The sequence below is a fragment of the Triturus cristatus genome, chromosome 5_2 (genome assembly GCF_964204655.1).
Source record: "Triturus cristatus chromosome 5_2, aTriCri1.1, whole genome shotgun sequence".
NCBI lineage: Eukaryota > Metazoa > Chordata > Amphibia > Caudata > Salamandridae > Triturus > Triturus cristatus.
In genome coordinates, this window is record NC_140588.1 from 202,472,345 (window position 1) to 202,498,460 (window position 26,116).

Genomic DNA, 26,116 nt, shown 5'->3' on the forward strand with positions numbered 1-26,116 from the left:
GGGGTGTTAGGAGCATATGGGAGCCACTGGCTTGTATATTGTAGTGCTCTTCTCCAGTAGGTGAGAGCTATTCGAAGTAGTAGGGGGGGCTGCAGGCGGAATCCTGCCCTGGGGTAGCAGTAAGGTATGGGGAGCGCCTCGGGCCAGAGATTGTGTTGTATAGCCCAGTTCATGCAGGTAACAACCTGCCAGCCAGTACAAAAGCCACTGAAGTTGGCTTGCAAAACAATATGCACGAAAGTCCATGCCCCCTCTGTCTGTCCCAAGCTGCAGCTTGGCCAGACCCACCCTTCTTCGGCCCTTACCCCAGATCAAGTAAGATAAGAGTGTGTCTAAAGTGTTGAAAAAAGAGGCAGGGATCAGTACTGGAAGATTTGTAAAAAAAAAATACAGCAGGCACGGGAGCATGACCATCTTAGAGATGGCTATTCTGCCTGCCATAGAGAGGGGCTGGGATACCCAAAATTATATTTGGGTGCGGAGTGCCTTGACTGCCCTCATCAGGTTGTTATCTAGTGAATCTTATGGGGTTCTATATATTTGGATGCCCAGGTATTCGAAGGTCGATGGTGCTACCGGAAGATAACCAGCTCAAATCTAATGGCCTACAGGTGCCCTCCTGGGCAAAAAAGAACACGTAGGACTTATTCTTGTTTATGGTAAGTAGGCCTGGGCTAAAATTCCGTTCCGCTCGCGGAAATTGCCAACATTTGACATTTTCGCGTTCCGCGGAGAGCGCGAAAATGTCAAAATTTCGGCAATCCGCATTTTACCGGACATTTTTTGCTTGCTCGCGCTGTAAAATAATACATTCTCGCGTGTGCGCGATCGCCTTACCTGAATCCCCGCGTTCGCCGACAAGTTTTCCCGATCCGGTCGCGTTCTCCACGAGATGTTGGATTGTTGGTAGCCATTTGCGCTGTCTCGCGACAGTTTGCGCCCGCAGTAACGTCATTCGTCGCACGATCACGTCTTTCTTCTCGCGATCATGCACTGCGAGACAAGTGAAAACAAGATGGCCGCGCCCGCGAGCAACCGCATGGGTAAGCTGGCGAGCCGCGACCACGCAGAAAATACCGTGAACGGGCGGGAAAAAAACTTCCGCATCTTCGCGATATTTCCGCGTGTTTGCGGAGATTTTTAACATTTTCGTGATAATTTGCGAAAGTGAATTTCGCAAATTCCGCCCACCCCTAATGGTAAGTCCCGATATATGTTCAAACGGATTAAAGATACGCGGTATAGGCTGAAGGTTGTCTTCTAGATTGTGGACATAAAGGATAAGATTGTCAGCATATGCTGATAAAACATGTGCAGTGTTACCGACAAAAATACCTTTTCCCACTGCCTCCTTCTGGAGTTTGATGGCTAAGGGTTCAAGCTCCAGCACAAATAACAATGGCGATAGAGGGCAGCCCTGCTGCGTGCCTTTGCACACTGGGTAAGGCTGTGATACCTGCACACCTGTACGGGCTCTTGCCGTGGGTGCTGTGTAAAGTAATTTGACCCAATGCACAAATGCAGGGGGGAGGCTGAATTTACTGAGGACAAGTAGCATGTATTCCCAGTTAAGGGTATCGAAGGCCTGACGCAAATCGAGGGAGATGCACCCGGCACCTAAAAGGTCTTTGGGGTGGCCTCCAGGACGTGGTAAAAACGCCTGATATTCAGGGAGGTACTACGTGCCGGGACAAAACCACTTTGATCCAGGTGTGTTAGTTGTGGCAGAAAAGGAAGCCGACGGCAGGCAAAAATTTTGCTTAGGATCTTATATTCTGTATTTAACAGCAACAGTGGTGAGTATCCCGACATGTCTGTGGGATCCCTGCCGAGCTTAGGAAGAGAAGTAACCATGGCCTGCGTTGTGGTAGGGGGTAGGCCACCAGATTCTAGGGCTGATTGGTATAGGCGCTCCAGGTGAGGGGCTAATTTATCGGAGAAAGTGTCATAGAAATCTGCTGGTCGGCCATCTAACCCTGGCGCTTTGTTGCATGAGAGGTCCCAGATGGCTTCCTTAATTTCAGTTTTAGAGATAGGATCAGCCAAGGCATTTTGGTCTGTCTGGGATAGTTGGGGACAGTGAAGGTCAGAGAAGAAAGATGTTATTTATTCGGCTATCTCCTCGGGGGCACTATGCAGTGCCTCCTAGTATTCGCAAAAGGCCGAATTAATGTCTAGTTGCATTTTGTGCTGCTGAGTGAGACTATCCCATGCATAGGGGTGGGGGTGGTGCAGCACACAGTAGTCATGCGAGAAGCGGACTTGATATGTCTGCCTAGGCATGCGTGAGCTGGGTGTAGAACTGATGATCTAATATACAGAGGCACTCCAGTAGCTCTGCATGCTGAATATGTGCCTCCTATAATGCCCCCGCTTTAGTAGAATCAGTAACAGTTTCCTGCTCTAATTTATTCAGTGTGTCTTCTACCGCCTTAAGGTATTTGTGAATCTCTTGTTGGGCCCCTACAGTGGCAATGATTGCGGTTCCCCTCACAACAGTCTTGAATGCTTCCCATTCTATGAGGCGCAAAGACGCCGAATCGGTGTTTTCGGCAAAAAAATTAGCAATGGCAGTGGCCATAGTGTTCCGGAAGACAGTGGCCCTAACTTCCAAGTGGGGACTGGTGTAGAGACTCACCCAGGATAGTGTGACCTCTAGAGGGTTGTGATCAGAAAAAGTCTTCCCTAGGTACGTGGCATGTGTAAACTGGGCAGTTAAAGAAAGGGAGCAGAGCACCCTATCTAGTCTTGTGTGGAGCATGTGGGGAGGCGAGTAGAACGAGAATTCATGACTGCTTGGGTTTTTGAGGTAACAGATGTCCCCCAGTGATCAACCCTCGGCCCATCCACAGAGGACATCCACCTGCCGGATGAAGGCCGCTCCCTGAAGTGGGGAATGAGAGCGACCTAGGTGCACGTCCATGATTGCATTATAGTCACCCCCTAGTAGCCAGGGGCTCCCCACCCAGCCTGTAAGCGCTGTATTTAAGTTCATTATGAATTTATCCTAATCGTAGTTCGGGGCATATATACTGTCTATGACTGTGTGCGTGCCATCTAGTGTGCCATGGATCAGGACATATCTGCCATTTACATCTATGCGCTGCTCGAAGGCTACAAATGGGATTCCATTTCTGACCCAGATAGCTGCTCCCCTCACCAAGGCATGATGTGTTGTACACTTGGCCTTTCCATTTCCTATATAGCTTGGCAGCGTCGGAATCAGTAAGTTGTGTCTACTGCATCAAGGCGCACTGCGCTTTCCTTCTATTTAACTGGGCATGTATTCTGTGCCGTTTATGCACCAAGTCCAACCCTCTATCATTCCAAGTAACTATTGTATACTTTCCCGATGTAGCCATAGGTATGTGTATGCGGCTCTGAGTCCTGCCGCCTCGCGGGGATAAGGTGCTGTATGCCTTGCAGTGATGGGTGAGCCAGAAGAACAATAACCCCATGTTACCACCCAATACTAGGTCCAACCATTGAACAGTGAACAGTGCTGCACCAAACAAAAAAACTATTCTGATAACCATAAAACTGGAATCGACTTGCATTTGCTCCTTGGGATGTGGCTACTGTACCTTGCAGAGCACTCGTGATTTTGGGTTGCAGTGCTGGTGACCGGACCACGGTCGCTTGCAAAAGTTATAAAAAGCTGGGAGGTGGGGAAGCCGCTAAGGACTTTAGCTCGCATAAGACAAGGTTATGAAAGGCCTATCAGGTCACCCAGGGTGGGGCACTAACCAAGATAGTCATTCACTGTTTGTGGAGTGATAGAAGGGAACAGAGCGAGACTGTTCTCCGAGTCCGATTGCATATTAGTGTACTCAGAGGACTCTGCCAAGGAGAGAGGTTCGCAATCTCTGAATGTAGCCGCAGAGAGAAGCACCACCTCCCGGCTTTACTGGACCTGTTCCTGGGATGGACTGTGAATTTACGATTTGGTTTGGTGCTGCTCGTTCTCCTGTTTGGCGCTGCTTGTGTTCCGAGGTTTGTGCCTTGCGTTGATCTCTCTGATGTGTGTGAGGGGAATGTTGCTTCCACCCAGTCTGCTACCACCTCCGGACTGTCACAGAAGTATGAATTTTGCTCAAGCATGATCTTTAAGCGGGCGGGAAACAGCAAAGCACATTTAAGATTCAGGGCTCTAAGTTTCTTTTTAGCTGCTTCGTAGGAGGCCCCCTGGTGTTGAACAAGGATTGTGAAGTCTGGATACAATGAGATCTGATGCTTTCGTACAAGATAGGTGACTTCTCCCTGGAAGTGCGGAGCAACTTGTCCCAATCCTTATAATTAAGTATCCGGGCAATCATTGGGTGAGGAGGTGCACCAGCAACCGGCTGTCTCGAGGGGATCCTGTGTGCTCTTTCAACACAGAAGAGATCAGACATAACTTCCAGAGCCACCTACTCCCGCAGCCATTGTTCTACAAGGCGAGCGGCATTCACTCCGGCAGGCCAACGATGCAGACATTATTTCTTTGTGCCTGTCCATCCGCATCTTCAACTCTGTCCTGTTAGCTGTACACCTGGCATTGTAGTTGTACTATCTGACCTGCATGGTCCTTGTGTTACAGGAGCATTTCTGTAATAAGTAATTTGTTTCTTTTCACTGTAGTGGCCAGCTTGTCATGGTCTGCCTTGAGTAGCGTAAAGCCAGTTGTTAATAAACCTATTTGCTGCTCTATTGCCTTCTGCGACTCTCGAACCTCCTGCAGTATTAGGTCAAGTTTGTCCAGGATGGTCTACAAGTTTGTTGGTGGTATACAGCCCGTAGGGGGCAGCTGGGTGGTATTTTCATTGTCTTCTTGCTGTGTTGCACCGGTAGAGACTAACTCCAGCTGTTTCACTTTGTGCGCCCCATTGTGTGTTGCTGAGTAGATCCGGCTGCCGCTGCAGTATGCTGGAACCAAGGGACAGTGGTGCCCCCCGCCAATAGGTGCTCTGGTGGAGCCACGCAACCTCAGCAGAGGGCGTTCCTGTGGGTCACCCCTGCTTCCCAGCGTCACATTAGGTAATCAGTACAGAGCTAAACACGTAGGGGCACACTAGTTGGGGCCGGCGCAAAGTTAGGTCTGGGGATCCAGGATCATCTCAACAGTCAGCGCATCCTCTTGCAGAGACGGGGCTGTAGGCACCCCCAACAGAGTCAGACCAACTACAGTGCAGGTGTGGCGCTACATCAAACACCACACATGGCCAGCGCCGCACCACTGGATGTTCAAGCTGTGAGAGGTGGCCTGATATATGCTGTCCACTAGTTCTAGTGGGCACCTTGTATCACTCCAAACAACCCCTTATGGTGAATGGTTAAAGACAACTTTATATGAAAGCTATCCTAGTGGTAGCTATGGAGAGCAGCCTTCAGGCTAAGTCTTGAAGGAATGTAAAGCAGCTTGTTTTACCAGCTTATAATCTCTTGAATGATCAAATGAAAGGACAACCACACCAGGTATATATTTAAAATATATGTATTTAGGTTAACACACATCCCTCTAGTGTCTTTATGAGACTGGAGTTCGAAGTACTTAAGTTACAAGATAGCAATCATCAGTAATAGCACAAATACATGTTTGGGCCCTAGGGGCGTACCAAACCATATACCAAAAAAGTGGTATAAGAACCACGACTGGGATAGACACTAGGCCTATAGCCTCTAGAATTGCTGGGACCCCAAGGAACCACCCAAGGTAGTGACACAGGGGACCCACGGGGACTGTATGCAGTGTGTAAATCAAAAAAGATTAGGGACACTTCTAATCGAGTCAGGACCAAACCCTTTTGGACTTAAGAAGTTCTAGGGCTAGCACCCATGTGAGCACCGGAGTACTTAAGTTACCTCACCCAGGGAAGCCGGGTGCATAGGTGTCTTTTGGTGTCGGGTCGCGTCGTCGATTTCAATGGGAGACTGCAAAGAACTGCTGCTGCCGTGAAGAGGAGAAGTGTCCGAAGAGATCCAAGTTTGGATCTGGGTTGGAAGGAACCTGAAAGCAGAGGGGAAAGAGTCTGGGTCACTTGCCAGTGACCTAGGGTAGGATGGACCAATGCCCACAGATGTCGGGTGCTTCAGGTGAGTTGATGGGTGTCTTGACTCTTCAGCCACGAGGTCCAGGAGGCGTCGACAAAGCCCACGAGCCGGATTAGAGCTGAGCCACGAAGTCTGTCGAGTGCTGCGGTGTCGGCGACCAGGATGGACCTAACAAGCCTTGGCAACGGCAAGTCACTGGAATTCAGAGAAAAGACTGCGGTGCAGACCAGCAAGGTCTAAAGGACTCACCCAGCGAGGGTAAGCCAGGGCACTTCTGGAGCAACCAGGAATGCCCAATCAGAAAAGGAGTTGCCTTCATGGGGACCTGCTAGCCAATGGGCTAGTGATCGCAAAGGAGCCGTGAGCGGTCTCACTTGAAGCTGGCCCACGGATCACTCGTGGAGTGGAGGCCAACAATCTTCAGTGCAGGGGGTGCTCAAGGCTGGGGCTACTCGAAGCCCAAAGCACAACTTCAAGGAGGACCAGGAATATAGTGTTGCTGCAAAAGTTCACGGTGACCAGGGGTCATGGTTCCACATCACCCACGATAGCAACAGGCCTCAGCTTTGCTGTGGACTCAGGGATGCCTCGGGGAAGTCTGGAAATCCACCTCTGGGGATGCAGAGACATCAGCATCCGGCAGGAGCTTCAGAATTGCAGACCAGTCAGTTGCTTCTTTGGTGCCTGCCAAGCAGGGGCGTCACTCCTTGACCCCAAGGGAGATCTCTTCAGTCTTCTAGTCAGGATAAAACGTTGAAGGTCCAGGATGTACGTTGCAGAGTTTCGTCCAGGGTAATCTAAAGTCCTAGGGACTGGATTCCTATACTTATAGTAAGTTTAGGGGATGGACTAACCCTAAGGCCCCACCTATGGGTGGGCCTGGAAAGAGGGGTGGTTACACCCATTTCCTTTGCCCAGTTTCACGCCAGAGCCCCTGCAACCGGTTTGAACTGGGCTATGCACAGGTACAACAAACGTGCCCCCAGTGCAGGACTTCAAAGCACCAGAGAGTGCTCCCGCCCAGCCCCAATACACATCAGACTGTCTGGGGAGGTGGTCACACCTCCCATCGACAGGAAACCTATTGTCCAGGCCTCCCCTGCCAGAGTTTCAGTCAGCAGCAGGAGGCCAGACCTGTGTCTGTGGCAGAGGCATCCATTTTGTGATGCCAGGGCTCAGGAAAGTCCTACCGGGTTTAGCCCCAGTGTGAACATGTCTCTCCCTCTAGAAGGGTGGAATGCTACCCCACCACCAGAACTGGTGGGGGGGGGGGGGTAGTATTCCAAAGCGTTTGACACCAAACACAACATGTTTTGATGCAGCCAACCCAAAGTTGGCATTTACCACGAGGTTATAATGCACTTAAGAGTATATGGTATGGTTGTATCACAGAACAGCCATAAGGAAGTATTTCCAAAAGCTGCAGAGGGGCTCAGCTCATGCTTGGGCACCCTCTCACATAAAACCAAGCACTCTGCCTTCAGGATTGTCAAGGCCTGCCATAGGAGTGGCTTATAGGTTTATATGTGTCTGTATAGGGTAGTGATATAGGTAGCCTATACCACACCCTTACCCAGGCTGCAGTAGCAGACCTGTGGTGCTATTTTGGAGTGATTCCCAGGGGTGGCATAATATATGTTACAGCCCCTGGTAGGCCTCTGAGGTACCTATGCCCTAGGTACATAGTATACCATATACTAGGGGCTTACAAGGCACTCCAGAATCCAATTCGATATGTACCTAAATTACATGGAAACCATTTTAGAGAGGAAGCAGCTAGGCTGTGGTCCTGATTAGCAGGTCCACAGCCAAAATAAGGTCGAAAAACAGTGAAACGCCAGCAAAAAGTGGGGGTACCCATGTGAAGCAGATCATACTCTCCTACACAAGCAACATATTGTACCCAGGCGGGTCCAGCAACTTGAGTGGAGAGAAGGGAGAGAGCACCAGCCAGGCTGCACCTCAGGCACAATCCAGAGGACAGGCCGCCCACGTCTAACTGGGACAGCTCTCAGCACACCGTGCCCAAGCCAAAAATTATCCCAGCGTGAGGCCTAGGCCCGCGGGAAATGCACCTCCACGGCTGCGGATCCCTCCTTCACACAGTCGATCGGCACCCCAGCCACAGCAGTGTAGCGGTGATCCGGCGCAGTCAGGAAGATGCTGCACACAATAAATCTTGCCGGCACGGGCATGTCCAGCAGCCAGGAACAGGAAGAGAAAGGAGACACAATCTAGGCTGCACTCCCGATCCCGGCCCTCGCTGAAGAATATTCACACCTTCTCACGGTAGGCCTCAGTGCACCAAGTCCTCAATAGTGCAGAGTGCCTCAGGCAGTACAGGACTATGGCAGCACACTGCATTTCCTCTGCAGCGCACCCATAAGATAAAGGGGCAGGGCCCCCACCCTGCAGATTGCAGTGCCAGTCTGGTGCAGATGGCGAGGGGCTCCTCACAGCAGCAGTGTTCGGTGTTGCCACCGGGAGGCTTGATCTCACGTTCGGCCTATATGGGCACCGATGGCAGACACTTGGAGAGGGGGCGCTGTGAGAAGGTGGCCTGGTATATGCTGTGCACTAATTAAAGTGGGCACCCTGTACCAGTCCAGACCCTTTTGATGTATGAGGTCAAAGATAACCTTTAGAAAGCTATCCTAGTGGTAGCTGTGGAGAGCAGCCTTCAGGCGTAATCGTGAAGGAATGTAAAGCAGCTTGTTTTATCAGAATATCACCTCCTGAATGACTAAATGAAAGGAGAACCACACAGTAGTTATAAAAAAATATGTATTTATTAATATAACACTCTCTACTAGTCTCTACAAGAGATTAGAACACAAAGCACACAATACTGAATCAATAGAACATTTGTAAGTAGCACAATACACAGAGGGCTCCAGGAGGAGACCGAACCATAAACTTAAAAAATGGTATACCGATCATGACTTGACTAGACACAGTGCCTAGAGCACGTAGAATCGCTGGGGCCCCAAGGAACCACCCAAGGTAGTGACACAGGGAGCCCATGGAGAACAGGTGCAGTGAGGAAACACGACTGCATGCTCTGTACAACTCTATGGGAAAGTTGCGGTTGCAAAGTTACAGTTTAAGGACACTTCTACGAGGACTTCAAGCAAACCCTTTGGAACATAGGAGGTTCTAGAGACAAACCACTAGTGAGTACCGAGGTACCCGTGTTACCTATCCCAGAGGAGCCGGGTGCATAGGGGTCATGTGGTGTCGGAAACCTTTGTTGTTTTCAATGGGGAGCTGCCAAGAAGTACTGCTGACGGGAAGGAGAAGAGTGTCCGGTGGAATACAAGCCTGGATTCTAGGTGAGAGGAACCTGAAAGCAGAGGGAACAGAGTCTGGGTCACTTCAGGTGACCAGGAGCTCGGTAGACGAATGCCCACCGATGTCAAGTGCTTCATGTGTGAAGAAGGGATGCTTGACTCTGCAGCCACGGGGACCAGGAGATGTGGAGGACAACCAGGATCCACAGGAGAGCTGCCCCCAAAGGATGTCGAGTGCTGAGGGGTCAATGTCCGGCTGGATCACCAACAAACCTTGGCAAAAGCAACCCACCCAGGAAGGACAAACAGGTTACGGTGTGGACCAGCAAGGTCCAGGGGAGTCTCCAAGCAATGGGGAGTCAGGGCACATCGGGAGCAACCAGGGAAGCCCAAGAATAAACAAGGTGACCCTCGCCAGGACCCAAAGGCCAACGGACCAGGGATTGTGAGGAGACCTCAAGCAAGTCTGCAAAGCACCAGCCCACGGAGCACTCAGTGCGAGGAGCCTGGATTTCTTCTGTGCAAATACTGCTTGGGGTGAGGACTACTCGGAGTCCAATGCACAAGCCCTGGGGTCACCAATAAGCATATGCCCTTGCAAATGTACGCGGTGCACAGGGGTTCGGGTTACGTGGTCCCCACGAGAGGGCAGATCGACCTCAGGGATTTTCGGAAACCCACCTCCTGTGATGCTGAAATCTTCGGAGTCTTCAGGAGCTTGGGAGATGCAAGCCGGTCAGATGTGCTTAGGTGCCTGCTAGTGCAGGGGAGTAACTCCTTTACTCCAAGGGAGATTATTCAGTCGTCCAGCTTCGTGCAGGCAGTCAAAGTACTTGGTTTCTTCTTAGACAAATCTTGTCCAGGTAAAATATAAAGTCCTGTAGCCAGGTAACCCACTTTATACCCACGGGAAAGGATTGGACAGATTCAGGGGACCCTCCCAGGGGAGAGGCAGGACAGAGGGGTGGCTACACCCATGTCCTTTGTCCAGTTTCATGCCAGAGCAGGAGCCAATGGCTCCTAGAACTGGTTTGAGCTGGACTATACACAGGGACACCAAATGTGCCCCCAGTGCAGACTTTCTGGCACTCTGAGTGCACCCACCCAGCCCCAATACACTAAAACCTGTCTGGGAGGTGGTCACACCTCCCTCTGACAGGATGCCTATTGTCATACCTTCCTCTGTGCGAGCTTGGCTCAGCAGCCGGAGAGCAGAATTATATCTGTGGCTGGCAGTGTCCATTTTGTGCTGCCCGGGTTGAGAAAGCTGGTACCGGGTTGACCGGTGACCCACAGTAGTTGTTTCAGAAGGATGGAATAATACCTCCCACACCAGTTACTGGTGTGGAGGTATGACTCCAAGGTGTTTGACACCAATCACGACATGTTTCTAAGCAGCCGTTTCAAAGTTAGCATTTACCGCGAAGTTATAATTAGGGCTCCCGGTTTTCCGTTTTTACGGATTTTTACATATAAATACAGACAGAAATCTATATTTCCTTTGTCTGTATTTATATTTAGAAACGGCAAAATACTAGAAAATGTTGCCGCACTGCCGTGCTCGAATCCAGAGTTCTCGCCATGCCCCCTTCCTGATGCTGGAAATTCCTTCCCGGGCACACACACACACAGCTGCACCAGAGTACTTCACAGGTCTTTTCAAAGACCATTTAGTTGTTAACGAGGCTTTATTGTTCTTTCACCCCATGCCGTAGCCTCTCCCAACGCCATTGACTCCCTGTCCCAGGCTCCATACAGTGCACGTTTTAAGCACTTAACTTCACAGTGCTGCAGCAGCGCATCTCTCCCTTGTACCCGGCTACACTCTGCTCCCCCTGTGGGACCCTGGGGCTCCCAAGAGCAGCACTTCAAGAACCTCTGAACCGCCCCTGAGTCGGGTACTTACTGGTCTGAACCCAACTGGATTACAACGAGCCGCGCTGGGGACAATGCTGCGGGCCGGGGGCTGGAGGCTGCCCCTCTGGGTCTTGGTGTGGCAGGTGCTTGTCTATTCTGCCAGGTCTCAAGGTTGGTGAACTTTACATTACTGGTTTTGCTGAGCTGTACCATCTATGGTTTATGCGTTTGGGTACTATTCATGCTTTGTTGAATTAGCGTTTATGTAGAGCTTTCTACCCCCGGAAGAGGAGGCGCTGGCCCATTCACAACACTTGTACAATGTAGAATCACTCTTTTTTGGGAGAGTGTGAGCTTTTTCCGGAAAGGACTGTTATACACAACTTTTGCAGGTTACCTGGTTTACGTGTAGACTTCTTTAATTATTAAGATGCATGGGGGAGTGCGTGAATGCTGAGAAGCGCTATAAAACTCACATGGCTTACCCAGTTCCCTTTTGACTACAGTACCAGTTTTTGTTTCACGTGAGCCCTGCTTAACCTTTTCTGCAGCTGTTTGAAGAATAAAGGGAGCATACCTTTTACTAGTCTCTGACGCAATGCCGTCTGTTCTTATGTCCTCCTCCTGTCGGGATTCCCCTTTTTTCTTTTTTTGTGTGTTTTTCATATTCTCCTTTGATTTCAGTTTTAATGGTCATATTCTTCCTCGTTCAGGCACAGTGACCGAAAGCACTCTTGACGGCGAGTGTTTAAAGCGCCCAAGAGCATGCGTTCTACACTCACAAATTCAAAAATTTGTAGCAGTGCAGTCAGTAATAAACGCGCAATACATGGTAACACACTTACTGAAACTACTTGGTCAGTAATGTGTAACAGTGTGCAGTATTACCAGTGCAACAAGATTCCCTGCCAATATGTGTTCTTGGCATTTGCTGTTGACGAAAGGACTTGGTTTGGAAGGGGGAGGCGTTGGATAGCTTAAGACCATTCACCGACCCTGCCCTATTAGAACTGAGCCAGCCCGTTATCTTAGAATAGATTGATAACACTCTCCCCCTCTTTACCGAAAATCAGTGGTCACGCCCACGGCCCTCCCAACCTCGGCTGTTGGGGCCACCATAGAGGACACGGGCAGAGTCTGCCTCGTATATGAGTGCCTTGGTTTGGCCTCGCGGCGCCACGCGGAGGCTGTCACTGCCGGAGTGGCATGCCTCACATGTGCACTGTTCTGCACCAGTCAGCCTACCGTTGTATCGGAGCAATGGCCAGGGAGTTAGTCTGCATGCCACACGTTCTGTGTTGGGTACCTGCCAGCTCGCAGTAGTAAAAGACCAATGTATAGGGAGAACTTTCTGTAATTTGCGTGTTTGTTTTCGTGTCACCGGACATGCAGATAAAAACAGTACAATGCACAGCGCTCTACACTTCGGTAGAAAGTGCAGTGTGCCAGTCAGAATGCTGTAATAAAAGTAAAGCACAAACGCGAACAGGTTCTGCGCTTCATGTTTTAATTTTCTCCGCCAATCAGCATGCATTAATAACAGAACCTGTTGGATAGATAGCTTTGTGACACAGGCATAGAGCCTTAAACAGGTTTCTTTTGGCAAACTACATCCCGTAAAGTCACAGGGCCTCTATGTTTTGTACAATTTGCAATCTGTATGAAAGATATTTTGGAAGCCAAATTTAGCTGGGATCACCCTAGAGTGGTTTAGCATCTATTTTCAGTCGGTGAACCTTAGACTGAGATAGTAACTTTCAGGGCACGTGGCGTGAAGCTTGGGATCTATCTATCTGTCTATCTACACATAAACACACCACCACCAATATAGGTAACCTTATGTACTTTCTGTGTGAAAACCATAGACAATTGAGGGCAGATTTCTAGCTGGCTTTAGATGGAAATACAAAAGTGCTGGCACATGTTTGCTCCTGATAAGTGCTTGTACTCTCTCCTAAAGTGTTTTTATGGCAGAACTGAGAAGCACATGTACTCTCCTTTTCAAATTACTCAGTACCGGACCATTTAAAGCACTGCTAAAGCCACAACAAATCGCTAGTTTAAGTGAGCGCATGTGTGCATTGTCAATTTAAATAAATGTGGAAAAATACTAGCTATAGCATCGCCTTTTACTTGTGGCAAAAATAAATGTGGATAAATACAGACGGAAATGGCAAAAAATAAATACCATAAAACCGGGAGCCCTAGTTATAATGCAACCTAACCTATATGTCTGGCTGCATCACAGACAACCCCCGAGAATGGTCTCCGAAGGCTGCAGAGGGGCTCTGCTCATGCAGGGGCAACCTCTCACGTAAAACCCAGCACCCTGCCTTCAGGATGGATAAGGCCTGCCATAGGGGTGACTGATCGGTTTTTAATTGTAGTGATTTAGATAGATATAGTGAACCTATATCCAAGTAAGTGGTGCAAGTACCAGCTTACACAGGCTGCTGTAGCAGACCTGTTGTGTCATTTGAATGGCCTCTCATGGGTGGCATAATACATGCTTCAGCCCATGGGAGGCCTCTGGGGTACCTATGTTCTGGGTACATGGTGTACCATATACTAGGGACTGATAAGGGTATCCCAGTACCTAAAGTACATACATAGCAATTTAAGGGAGAAAGCAGATAGACTGGGGTCCTGGATAGCAGGATCCCAGTCAGACTAGTCCAAAAATCAGTGAGACATCAGCAAAATGTGGGGGTAACCATATGAAGCAGACACTGCTTTCCTACAGGTGCACTCACCCGGTTCATTCCGCTCAGCTCCAGTGCCGGACGCACCATCAGCTTTGTCGTAGCTCCAACACATCTGGCCTCTGATGGCGCTCTGCAACAGGAATCAAGCCAGCCTCCAGTGGCGCGCCTCAGTGCAACAGCCCTACTCTCATCTTCAGGCAGTAGCACAGCATGTCTACACAGCACGGGGAACTGCTGCTTCCGCAGGCTGTCTCAGGGTCTCTCGTGGCGGTGGTTCACAGGGCTCTTGGGCCGCCTCAGTCTGCTGCAACCCACTGGACCCAGGCGCTCGTACCACGCTTGTCTCCTGCCGTCCTCGCTGCAAGTAGCACCTCCTGTTATGGCACCGAGAGGGTCTCCCACACCGCAATCAGCTCTCTGCTCAATGCCTGCATATAGTGGGGCAGGGTGTAGCCTCAGATGTCCCCACCACACCACAGATAATTGCTGGATTGCCTGGTCTGGTCCCGGAGCTCCGCTTCAGCACATCCGCCATGTTCGGCAGTTATCCACGTCCTCCCCAAGACTTTTATTCCCCTAATACTTGTGTTTGTAACCGCCATGTGATTCTTATTTTATAACCTAACCCCTGTAACAGGGTGCTCATTGTAAGGTTCTTAACCCCAACTCCCCTACCTAAGGGCAACAGCGCAACCGCTAATCGCCCAAACCTGTAAACAACACAATACGTTAAGGTAGAATGCTGCCTCTGACACATCAGGCAACACAGTCTGCTGGGTGGTAATCGTGTTAAAGTAGCATCCGGTCCTCATCCCGGTCCATCTCTGCTGGACGTCATTGAGTCGGCTGTTCGCCAAGGATACTTGATGCCCCCCCACTGTGTTGCCGACATGCCCGATCACATAGGACCCTACTTTCCATTTAAGACCTGGTTCGTGGCATCCATCATCATCCCTGTCCTGGTGTAGTCTTGGGGTTAGCAGGTCTAAACAATGTAATCTGCTGACCGTTGGGTGAATTTGGGCAGTGGGGGGGTCGCTTTTGATTGAGTCTCCAGACTCTGAGGTTGCATATTTGGATCCGGAAGATGCATCTGTGTCTCAGTCGCGATTGTGGGGCGATATGAGTTGTGCTACAGCTTGTAGCGCTGCTTGTCTGTCTTGTTCAGTTTGTGAGGCCGTGGGATTCTGCAATTGAGTCATTATCTGTGGTCGCTTTTGCCTCTTCCTGGTAGGATGCTTCAATGTCTGAGTGCCCTTTTTTCTTTCTAGGTAGGGGTGTGCCCGCATTATATACTTCTAGCCAGGACCAGGTCTCTTCGGGGAATCGCAGAAGTGCGTGGCACCATCTAAAATGATCCTGACCTTCGTGGGAACATTAGAGAATATTGTATCCCTGCCTCTCTGAGGGCTCTTTTGGGTGCCAGGAAAGAAGCTCATCAGGCCTGAACCTTGGCTGTGAAGTCTGGAAATATTGACACTTTCCAGTATGTAGGGGCTATTAGTGCGGGATTGTTGTAATATATTGTCATGATCTCTATAGTGGAGCAGTCTTGCTATCACAGACAGTGAGTTCTTCCTGGAGCCGGGGAGCGAGCTAGGACCCTAGGTGCCCTCTCTAGGGCGAAGAATTGTGAGAGATGTTCCGGAGCTACCACAAAGTGCACCCATTTTTCCAGATAGGCACCATGTCTGTTTCTTCTGCACTGGGGTGGAGTCCTGGTCAAGCAAAAGCCACAATTCCTTGCAGGGTGAACTAAAAAAACTCACTAAATAAACCTTTGCTTAACCCTGGGTAGCTTTGCCCAAAAAGCAGCTAGGGTTAATGTGGACGTGGGACCCGACCCGGACCTCCCACCATTCCTTTTAGGCAAGACAGGTGCAGGATTTTGTTCTCTCTCCTCTCTCTTTTATTTTAGGACAGGGTATGTTAACAGCACATACTCCAAAGGATAAGGAAGTAAGTCTCTGGGGTGGGGTGGGTCTGGTGGTTAAACTGGGTCCTTTTTTCTTTGGCTCTTCTTCTGTCTTTGCTCCTGGTCTTCTTCCCCCAGAGTATCAGGTGAGCGGTGACCCAAAAATAAAGAAAGCAACAGAGAGGCTCAGGCTACTGCTGGGATACAAATGAAATAAGGGGGAAGGAAAAGTGCTCTGCCACCAGTGTCCTAACGTTGTGGGTAACTAGTGCAGGGATAGGTGCGCTCACTCCCTAGTGCCCTTCAGTCGTGCCCACAGCCCTTTAATGGAAAACGAACATGCATTTGGCACTTGCCTGACTCCACGACCCTCCTGTGCAGTGGTGAGGGAAGACCCAGCCTCCGCGTCTCCTGGGGAAGCTTCGGTCTCGTGCGCAGTGCTCCTTGAGTGGTTACGGTCTCCACCTTCTCCTCCCCTGCTGTCGACGTCGTCCTGCGTCTTCTTCCGGTCCCCGGTCTAGACGCCGTCCTCTTCTGCCCAAAAGTCGCCACTCACTCCCCACTCCTCCTGATGCTCTCGTTGCGTTTCACTCTCCGCTCCTCGGCTCCTTTCGTCCACCTCTGAATGCGTTCTCGATCTCCACCATTCCTCTTCACAGGTCACGTTCTCCCGACGTACCACGTCATCTAGACCACCTCCTCTGTTTCCGGGCTGGGTAAGAGCGGCGGCCATGTTGGCTTGGTCATCGCCGTCCGGTGTTTCGCATGCTGTACCATCACAGTTAACTTAGAGGCAATGTGTAAATGATTTATGCAGGACACAAACAGTAATAAAGTGAAAATACCACACAAAAAATAGGAGTCAAGTTTAATAAATTATTTGAAACAAAAATGACCAAAATTCAATCAATTTTCTGTAGAAACTAGTGTTTAAAGATCAAAGCTTGAACCACGGACCTCTAGTCACACAAGACTGAGTCAAAGCTGAAAAAAGAGCTGACCGCGATGGAACACGGTTCGGATACTAGATGTGGATTGGTCCCAGTTAGCGCTTACTTTGAGACTGAGAAAAAAATCCAGAAAAAGTTTATGGGAAGGTAAAGTTCAGTGGGGCAAGACTGCAGGCAATGGATGAAAAGGGTGCGTCGTCGTCGTGGAAGCTTTAGTGGAAACTGCGGTGAAGGTTTCTACATTCGGACTTCATCTCTTTTTTGGAAGTTGAAAATCTCCAGCGGGAAGAGGCAGAGGGCTGTAGCCGGTTACCCCTTTGGTGAAGGACTGCTGAACAGGATATGCTGCTGCAGAGAAGAACGTAGCGTGAGAAGTCATGAAGTCAATCAGACTGGAGATGCACTTTGGGCGGATAGGTGAGCAAGTTGGTCCTAGTCTCCTACTGTGTCTCAGAGCATTTAGTAGCCAAAAATGTTCTCCTCAGTTTGGGGTTTTGGCCATCTGGGTTTTTTTAGCACCACAACCAAGTGTTGAGGATTGGTGGGACACCACTTGGGGGTTCAGGAATTACTCAGGCTGAGTCCAGGTGGGGGTTCAAGATGGTGGGAGCCTTTTGTGTCCCTGTGTCTGTAAACAGAAAACCAGCAAATTAGCCCTTGGAGTCACATCGGGTAGTCCTGAGTTCAAGTAAAAATGTAGGGCTCAAAAGTAGGCCTGGCCTCTGAGGGTTCATGACAGTCTACAGGCAGGAACGGCAAAGCAGTCTTGCAGAGTGCACAGCAAGTCACAGCAACAGGCAGTCCTCTGAGAGTCCTTCTGCAGCTCAAGGAGTGAACTGAAGACTGGGTCTGAAGGTCCAATTTTTATACCTCTGGAAGGTGGGAGAAGCTTCTAGAAAGGTTCTTTAAAGTGCATGGAATTTCCTGGCTCCCCTTCCCTGGCTACAAGTTGGCTGCAGTGACAATGTGAAGGTGATAGGTCCTTTGTGTGAAGGCAGAGCACACCGTATTCGGTTGCAGGAGGGGCTATGCTCAGCTACACTCCTCACCCTGCCAGCAGATGGCCTTTTCAGAGTTTTTCACTACCAGGACATGTTAAGCTTAAATATACATGTCCTGCCTTTTAATTACAATGCATCCTGCCCCGTGGGCCACCTAGGGCCTATTTTAGGGGTGACCGATATGCAATAAAAGGGGAGTTTAAGGTTTAGCAAGGGGGTCATATTGGCAAGTCAAATTTTAAGTTTTAAAACTGCATTAATGCTGCAATGGCAGGCCTGGGACAGGTTTTAAGGTGCTATTTAAGTGGGTGGCACAATAAGTGCTGCAGGCCCTCTGGTAGCATTTAATTTACAGGCACTGGGTATATTGTATACCACACTACAAGGTAATTACAAGTAAACTTAATATGCCAATCAGGTGTAATCCAACACATAAGAATTCATTCCTGGCTTTTCTTATCTTTCTAGTCAGACCATTTGTTGAATGAATAAGAAAAGCAATCTCAATCACGGTTTCCAGTGAAAACAAGAGGCTGAAACTGCATTTCAAGCACTCTTGCAGGCATTCATATCTGTGTCTGTTCTGAGGTAACCATATCCCGCTAGGATATTATTCTTAAAGATTGGTGCTTCTGACAGGGCAGTAGGTGTAGTGTTGTCCCTGAAGGAGGAACAACGAGTTGCATCCTGTGTTTTATCTATCCCACACTTTATGCAGTTATGGACAATATTCAGTGATACTATAGAATGTGATGTGGAGAAGTGTGGCTCAATGGTTAGAGCGGCAGACCCTGATGCAGAGGTCTGGCTTGGGACCAGGGTTCAATTCCCGCCTCAGTGGCTCTTGGATTCAATTTCCCCGGATCAGATAATTCTCGCCTCGGTGCCTATTCTAATCATGGGTCCCACTGTGCAACTCTGAGCAATAGCTTGCTTAATCTCCACAATGGCCCCCACAGCGCTAGGATGCCTGGCTTCACCTTGGGGGGGGTGCCCAGGAGTGGGCATCTCGCAGGAAAAACCAGGAAGGGTTCCACAGCGGTATGAATACAGTGCTACGAGCCCCCTGGGTAGAAGTGTGCTATCTAAGTACAAATACATTTACATACTATGGGAACTATTGTTGATGGAACATGGAACAGAACCAACAGTTGCAAGGTGTGCAAGAGCCTTTTCAATGGCAAATGGAGTACCAAGGTACTACATCTCATCTCTAGGGTAACCTGTTTACTTGGCAACAGAATATTTTTCCATATGCACGCTGACATCATGTAAGAATGCTGAGTTGGTGCAAACATTCCTGGATAAAATCAAGGCTACCTATAATGTACTTTTTGGAGAAACGTGCAGAAGAGTGTGTTGATACATATGGATTTTGTTTATTTCAACAAGAGGTTGAGGCAAGACATACTAGTTAAATGTCATTTCTCTATTATACCTGGCCAAAAAGGCATCTAGGTTTACCTTGAACTGATGCAATGTTCTGTTTGGTGGCCATATATGTACATAGATGTGATCTAGTATGCCTCCTGTTTATGCACATCCTAAATCTATGCATTACAATTTTATAAGTTCATTATGGCATCTAAACCTAGAATCTTGTCATCTCATCTGTTAATAGAGAACAGCACCCACCCAGAGAACTATCAATTTAAAATGTCCCTCACTGACTTTCCCTGGAATAGTCACACATTTTGTGCCTGGGGAAATTACTGAGGACACCAGAATTGGCTGGATGTTTTTTATAATGAAGAAACAGCTGAACTGAAGACTGCGTGTATTTGAGGTTTCGTGTAATATTCCATTTCCTGCATGGCAAGATTCATTATTTTGTTGACTGGAATGGCTATCCTGCCATCAATACTCGAGGGAACCTGCTTGCATTGCCAATGCTCCTTGCTTGTCATTAGCCTTTTCTTGAGCCTTTCTTTGAGAACCAGTGTAAAAGGTTGGGTGAAAATGCCATGGCCAAGTTCCACCTGCATGTATTACAGGTTGATACATATGAGTATCTGCAGCACATACAAGCTCAAGGTCACCCATGTAAAGAGGCCACCTCTTTTCAGTTTCTGTACACCTCTACCTGTACACCTGTACTGCATTATCTCTAGGCATATGGAAGGTAGCCACATTTCTCAACATGTGGGTGTGAGTCCAGATATTTCTGCAGTTTGGAGGTTATGCCTCCATAGTGGCAACACCTGCGAGGGTGGCCTCTTAGGAGGGTCGTGCCTTGGGCATAACGGGGTTACATTTTCTACACAACATAAAGATGATGGCAACTCCATTTAGGAATGTCTGACATTTTTGAAGCTGTGAGGATTCACTAGACCCACAATGAAATTGCCTTTTCCTGGTCACCTGGGGGGTTGTATGGAATATATAAGGACACTGAAACAGGCCTCGGCAGTTCACAACACATATTTTCGTCATGCACCAAGACCTCTCTGCATCTGTCTACTTGTTATGGTTGCCCACCTTTCTGTGCTTTTTCTTGTTCCTGCAAACATATATGGTCCACTAAATAAGCACAACGTTCTAGGATTGAAAACATACTCTTTTCCAATTACACTTACACCTCATGGACCATTTTTCAAAACCTTGAACAGGAGGTACCTTGGTAAGCCTCTTATTAAGGAAAAAAGTTTGGTGGAAAATAAATTTTAAACCTCGACAACAAGAAGAACAAATGAAATGCAGGATTATAGTAGACCAGTGTAAGCAAAAAAAAGTGCAATGAGACAGCACCAAGCAAACAAGGAAAAAATACTCAACTTCAAGATGGCCCCATGGTACGTGAAATGCAACACTAATTGTTTATGACCAATTGATCCTGAGTTAAAACAATGAAGACAGGAAAAGTATGGGCACTTCTGGTTCCATGATGAAGGACTGGAACAATCAGCAACACAGAGAAAGAAATGTTGATTGTTTGGTGTCTAGAGCTGCAGCTCTTTCAGAACTTTGAAGTACCTAGAAGATGTGAAGTAGGGATGCTAACAAACACTAGTGACATGAAGAACTGTGAGAAACCACATTTTATATGCAAATTACCTTTTGTTTAATATTTATTTTACCAGATTTGTTTGGTAGGATTGTTGCTAACAGGTTATTTATGTTAAGCAGGATGGAACGCCACTTCTGTAAATAAAGGTACTTGATACAGTGCATAGGTATGCTGAAATGTGTAATAATCTGTGAACCCTAGAACTATTTGATAAAAAGTTATGAATAACTTCTGTTTTTCAGAAAAGATTTAAGGTGCCCCTGATACTTGGCTCATTTAATGACTAGAAAGCGTTGGAAACAACTACTGAAGCCATTTGAAATCTGCAATAAATACACATTTCTGAGGTAATTCACACAAGATCACTATCCAATTTTTATTGTTTAAATGCTGAAAACTAATTGGAATGGAGGTGGGTCACTGTTGCTTGTACACCCAAGTCTAGGATATGTGATCACTGATGCAGTCAAACTGATCATTTTGTAGGACCAGCACTAGTGATGCTATGTCACTATTTTTTTATTTTGCCTAACATATTTACTCATGCATATTATTTGCAAATACCTAAAGGGTGCCTTTATGCTAAATCTGACCATAGACAGCGATTTTCAAGTTATAGTTGACCATAGTTAAAGTGTACTAACAGTGGGTTAGCCATAGTTAATGTAGGCCTCAGTTAAATAAATAATGCTATTATTGAAATTGTGTTTTTGGCTGCTGAGTATTATCTTACGCTTCTCTCTTGTTTCAGGATCAAAGGAACCGTCCTTACCTGATGGTGGTGCGGCAGAAGCCCGTTGTAACATGCTGAGCTTGACCGGCGTAGTCCCGCTGAGCATTTTACGAGTTCTCTCAACCACCAGCCATTTCATGGTGGGTTCCCCGCTATGAAAAGGCTGGCGGTGGAGAAACAAAGGGGGCGCTATAGGGCCACCATGCCCCACCTGCCATGGTTATGCATTCAGGGGGGCACAACATGTGCTCCCCTGTCTGCTTGTACTGCCAGTTCCAGCATGGCATGGATGTCACCATCCATGCCGGAACATTTTTGCACTTCCCATTGCGGTGCCTGTTTTTCTGGCACCACCATGGGAAAGGCAAAAGAACAGTCCACCAGCATGAGTTGAACTTGCAATCAGGTTGGCGGTCCTTGCACGGCTTTGGTGCCCTAAGTTTCTGCAGTAGTATGAATTAATGAATAGTTGTAGTTGTTTAGTTTCCATGACAAATGTTATTTTCAGTTCTACTGTAACTGGATAAGTGGTTTCTTACTCTTGTGCCAGGGTGGGCCAGTCTGTAATGTACCATCCTGTACAAGATATCTCTTGAAGACCGTGCAGCTGTAAGCTTTTTTTGTGGGATGCCTGGGAAAGAGGGCAACAACACCTTATCAAGGAGAAGTTAGATGGTCATTGATTCCAACGTCTTGGAAACCATGGGATATGTAACAGTTTGTTGAATCGTGTGCTTAATTATGCATTGCTGAGTTAGTTTCAGATGCTCCTGTCTACTCTTTCAAAAGCAGATGCCCCTTCCCTTCATACTTATGCTTATTTTATTTCCTGCTCTTAGAGTTAAAGTCTGGAGCAAACGTGCTCTTCTTTGCCAAACTGAACCTTCATTTGGTTTGGCCGTTAAAGATTTACTAGCTGACACCTGCTGCTTGACTTCCCTGACTACATCTGAATCCCCAGCTTAAAGTTTGGGAAATTACCTTTAGTGCAACCAAATCTCATTATATCTGCATTTGACTAGCTTTAAATAACTCACTTTTGTATCTTCTATTTTGACCTGGTTGGATTATATCGAACTACGCTTTATGAATTATTTTGAGTTTGTAACTTTGGTAATCTGTTAATAAACGTTCATGGTTTCCAAATCTACTACTCCCTGTTATACTTGTACTGTAAAATGTGCTTCATTGGTGGACTGTTGATGATCAGCCTCGATTCAAGATAAAGGTCTATCCACTCAAATGCAGCTTGCACTTGAATTTGCACCAATGATTTGCACAGTATAAACCCCAATACCATGCTGCCTGCCAGCTGATGTCAGACACATTGTGTGGCCTGTATAATGACTTTTATAAATGTCTGTCTTTACCTGAGTATCTATGCCACCAGAACATCTAATGCAACCAACCTCTGACACCTTTTGGCAGTCAGTTTACTACCCTGTTTAATCAGCTTAACGTATCCTATGCAGCATATCTTTCAGCAATTAAAAGGACTACTTTTCATGAAATGGGTTAACAAAAACAATGTTTTTTGAAGAGAGCCAAATACAATTTACTTTCGCTTAAGTTATTTTTATTAGGAGTGGAAAGTCTTAGAAAAGGCTACTAAAGTTAATTTACTAAAGAGAAGACAACACATTACTTGTGTAGTGAAAATTGTTCTCTTAAGTTCAGGTAACAGTGTCTCATCAATCTTAAATATCTGATTCTAACAGAATGGTCATTTACAATAGATTTAGCTAAAGCAATTCTAAAAGTGTGTTGATATAGGAAGGCATGCAACGCCCTCGGCATAAAAATCTCAGGCATTGCTATTTTACCATTTGGTTAGTTCGTGAAATGGAAATGATCAACTCAGTTAGGAACACCTATGCAAGAGAGCCTGGCTGGCATAAAGTCTGACTGAGAGATTTCACAAGCCAGTGCAACCTCAATGCAGATGCAGCTGCCCTAGCCCTAACAACCTATCAGCGGTACTAGCCTACCATGAAATCAGCTAGCCCACCTCTGCTTAAAATTATTCCTAACAATCATTTCAAATCATAGCATTGCTTTCTTTTACCTAAGAATACAGTACGTTTTCTCAATCAATCTTGTATGATTCAATATTATTTATGTAAAATGAAAGTATGATTACCACTTCAGATGAGGATTTTGAACTTGCCAGAGAACTACATGTCAGAACACCTGAAGATGAGATCTTTAAGGGGAGAAGCACCTAGAAAAACATTACAACAGCTTTAGAAGCAGTGCATTATTAGACAATCATCAGTGTGTAATCATTATCCTGTATACGTATTAAGAAACCTCACAAATACAAATAATCCCAAATCCTGCTGGCTTCGGCTGAGAGTTAGTTAGATACTGCTCAAGACCTGATTCTGAATTGCAAAGGCAGGTCCTGTATAGTTGTTAAATCAGACTATGAAATAGTGATGCCACAACCTTACCTTTCTTGGGTGGTAAAAGAATATTAATGTGAGGTCACTTTAATTTATGGCTTTTTTATCCATATGACACACAATATGTTCCAGGTCTGCCATGCAATATTTATATATTACACACAGGTCACATGGCGGGTTTGGATTTCTGACTTGATATTGACATAAGAAATGGGAACAGTCTCATTTTTACATGCACGGACCACCTATTCCATGCCATAATAAAATCACGCCAATTTAGAATTTAGGGCCTGATTAAGATCTTGGTGGACGGGTTACTCTTTCACCACAGTGGGAGGATATCCCATAAGCCGAAATATAAATCCCATTATATTCTATGGGATTTTTATTTTGGCAGAATATATATCCATCACCATTGTGACAGAGTAACCTGTCCACCAAGATCTAAATCAGGCCCTTAAACTCACAGGGGCCGATTCACAGAACTAATCTGAGACAAAATCCTAAACTTACTTATTTTAGTATTCACAGAAGGCATTTAGTAGTAGTAAAGTTAGGATTTTGTCTTAAGTTTGACTTAAGACAGACTTAAGACAAACTTAAGGCAAACTTAAGACAGACTTAAGACAGACTTAAGAAAAAATCCTAACTTTACTACTACTAAATGCCTTCTGTGAATACCAAAAGTAGTAAGTTTAGGATTTTGTCTCAGATTACTTCTGTGAATCGGGCCCCTAATTCCTAAGACTCACATTGCATTTCTAGTTTATTACCTTTTTTTAAATGTCTTTTTATTAAACAGTATATTACCCTTTTGTGGTCACTTTTACCATAGAATCCAAAACAAACCACAAGCCTACATCAATAAATACCATATGTCATGCTGAGAACACATCTTTGCTGACCATTAATCTCCCGGATAGCCAAAGCAACAATCAATGGAGTGAGATTACTGATTTATTAATCTTCTGAAAACTCACTGATATATGGTATACTTAAGAATGAATATTTAAGTATGTTCCAGAATATAACTTGCTTTTACCAATACCCACAAGTTTCTATAACATAAAATGTTGCACGTGCAATATGGTAAATTAAAGCTTTCTCATACAAAGACATATGCCTAACCCCTTTGTTACTTGTCACTTGTCCCTATAACATATATTATAGTGTGGGCCTGTAAGACAGTGGGTCAATAACTAGTAGGAGAGACGGTGGTAGAGGCCTCAATACTGATAAACTGTTGCTGAGCTCTCTCAAATTTAAGTTATCTAGTTCCCAGAAAGTAAAAGCAGGTTTGTGTGAATAATCCAGAGCTTAGCCACTAAGAGAAAGTGTAGCATTTGATAGACCCAAAACTAAAGTCCAAGAAACAAAATGGATATAATTCCTCAACTAATTTTGTAAAAACAAAGATTAAAACTTAATGATTCATGACTGTCACACAACAGTAGATTGGCTGTCCTTATAAAAAAATGTCTGCTACATGGAAGCAGTGCATATTTATTTTCTCACTGAAACATAATAATGCCCCCCAGACAAAGGACCTAAATAGGTTTGAAGGAAATGATGATCACCAAAATACAGTATTTCTCACTAGAAGGCAGTGAGGCATTGTCCAGTTGAAAATGTCACAGTTGAAAGCAAATGTTCCATTCTCCAAAAAATTTAGCAAATGTTCCATGATTCCTGTTCTGACAAACCAAATTTAACACCTACCAGGAACTCATCTTGATGTGCCAGGCCATGCATTACAGTTGCTTCAAGACCAAATTTAAAACTTCAATGTCAATTCGGCCAGCAGGTTTTCTCAAGGAAAGCCACTGCACATTCTGTTCCTGAACTCTATTCTGTCTTCCCAGGCCTGGGAAAAAATAGGATGACAGAGACTCCATTGCAACAGCTGACAACTCTCTTTCTTCTACAGGTTAGCAGGAGGCCAATTTCACTACACCTGAGAATGACCATCTGCTCTGAATATTCAAAAGGAATCAGGCTTTCCACAATCCTCTATTCAGTGACATAACTATTTAATCTGCAGTTTTTTCTTATCTTCACGTTTTGAAGCAGAATTCCGATTTTGTGAGAGCCCTGATTTATAGATGTAATCCATCATGGACTGGCACTGAAGCTGTAAAATTCTCATGCCATACGTGCCTGTATTTTTCACCCTTTCTGTCAGAACTGGGTTATAAATTTGAAAGGTGGTCTCTCCTACTAAGT

General features: G+C 46.6%; 1 protein-coding gene across 1 annotated transcript in view; it reads right to left on the reverse strand.

Annotated features, from left to right (window-relative positions):
• LOC146822800 (fibrous sheath-interacting protein 2-like) overlaps window positions 1-26,116 on the reverse strand; it is a 666,318-nt gene that overhangs the window by 179,992 nt on the left and 460,210 nt on the right. Inside the window, exon 5 of the mRNA XM_085606304.1 lies at window positions 23,629-23,709. Within this exon, the coding sequence (XP_085462430.1) occupies window positions 23,629-23,709 (81 nt within the window). The remainder of the gene's footprint in view (window positions 1-23,628; window positions 23,710-26,116) is intronic.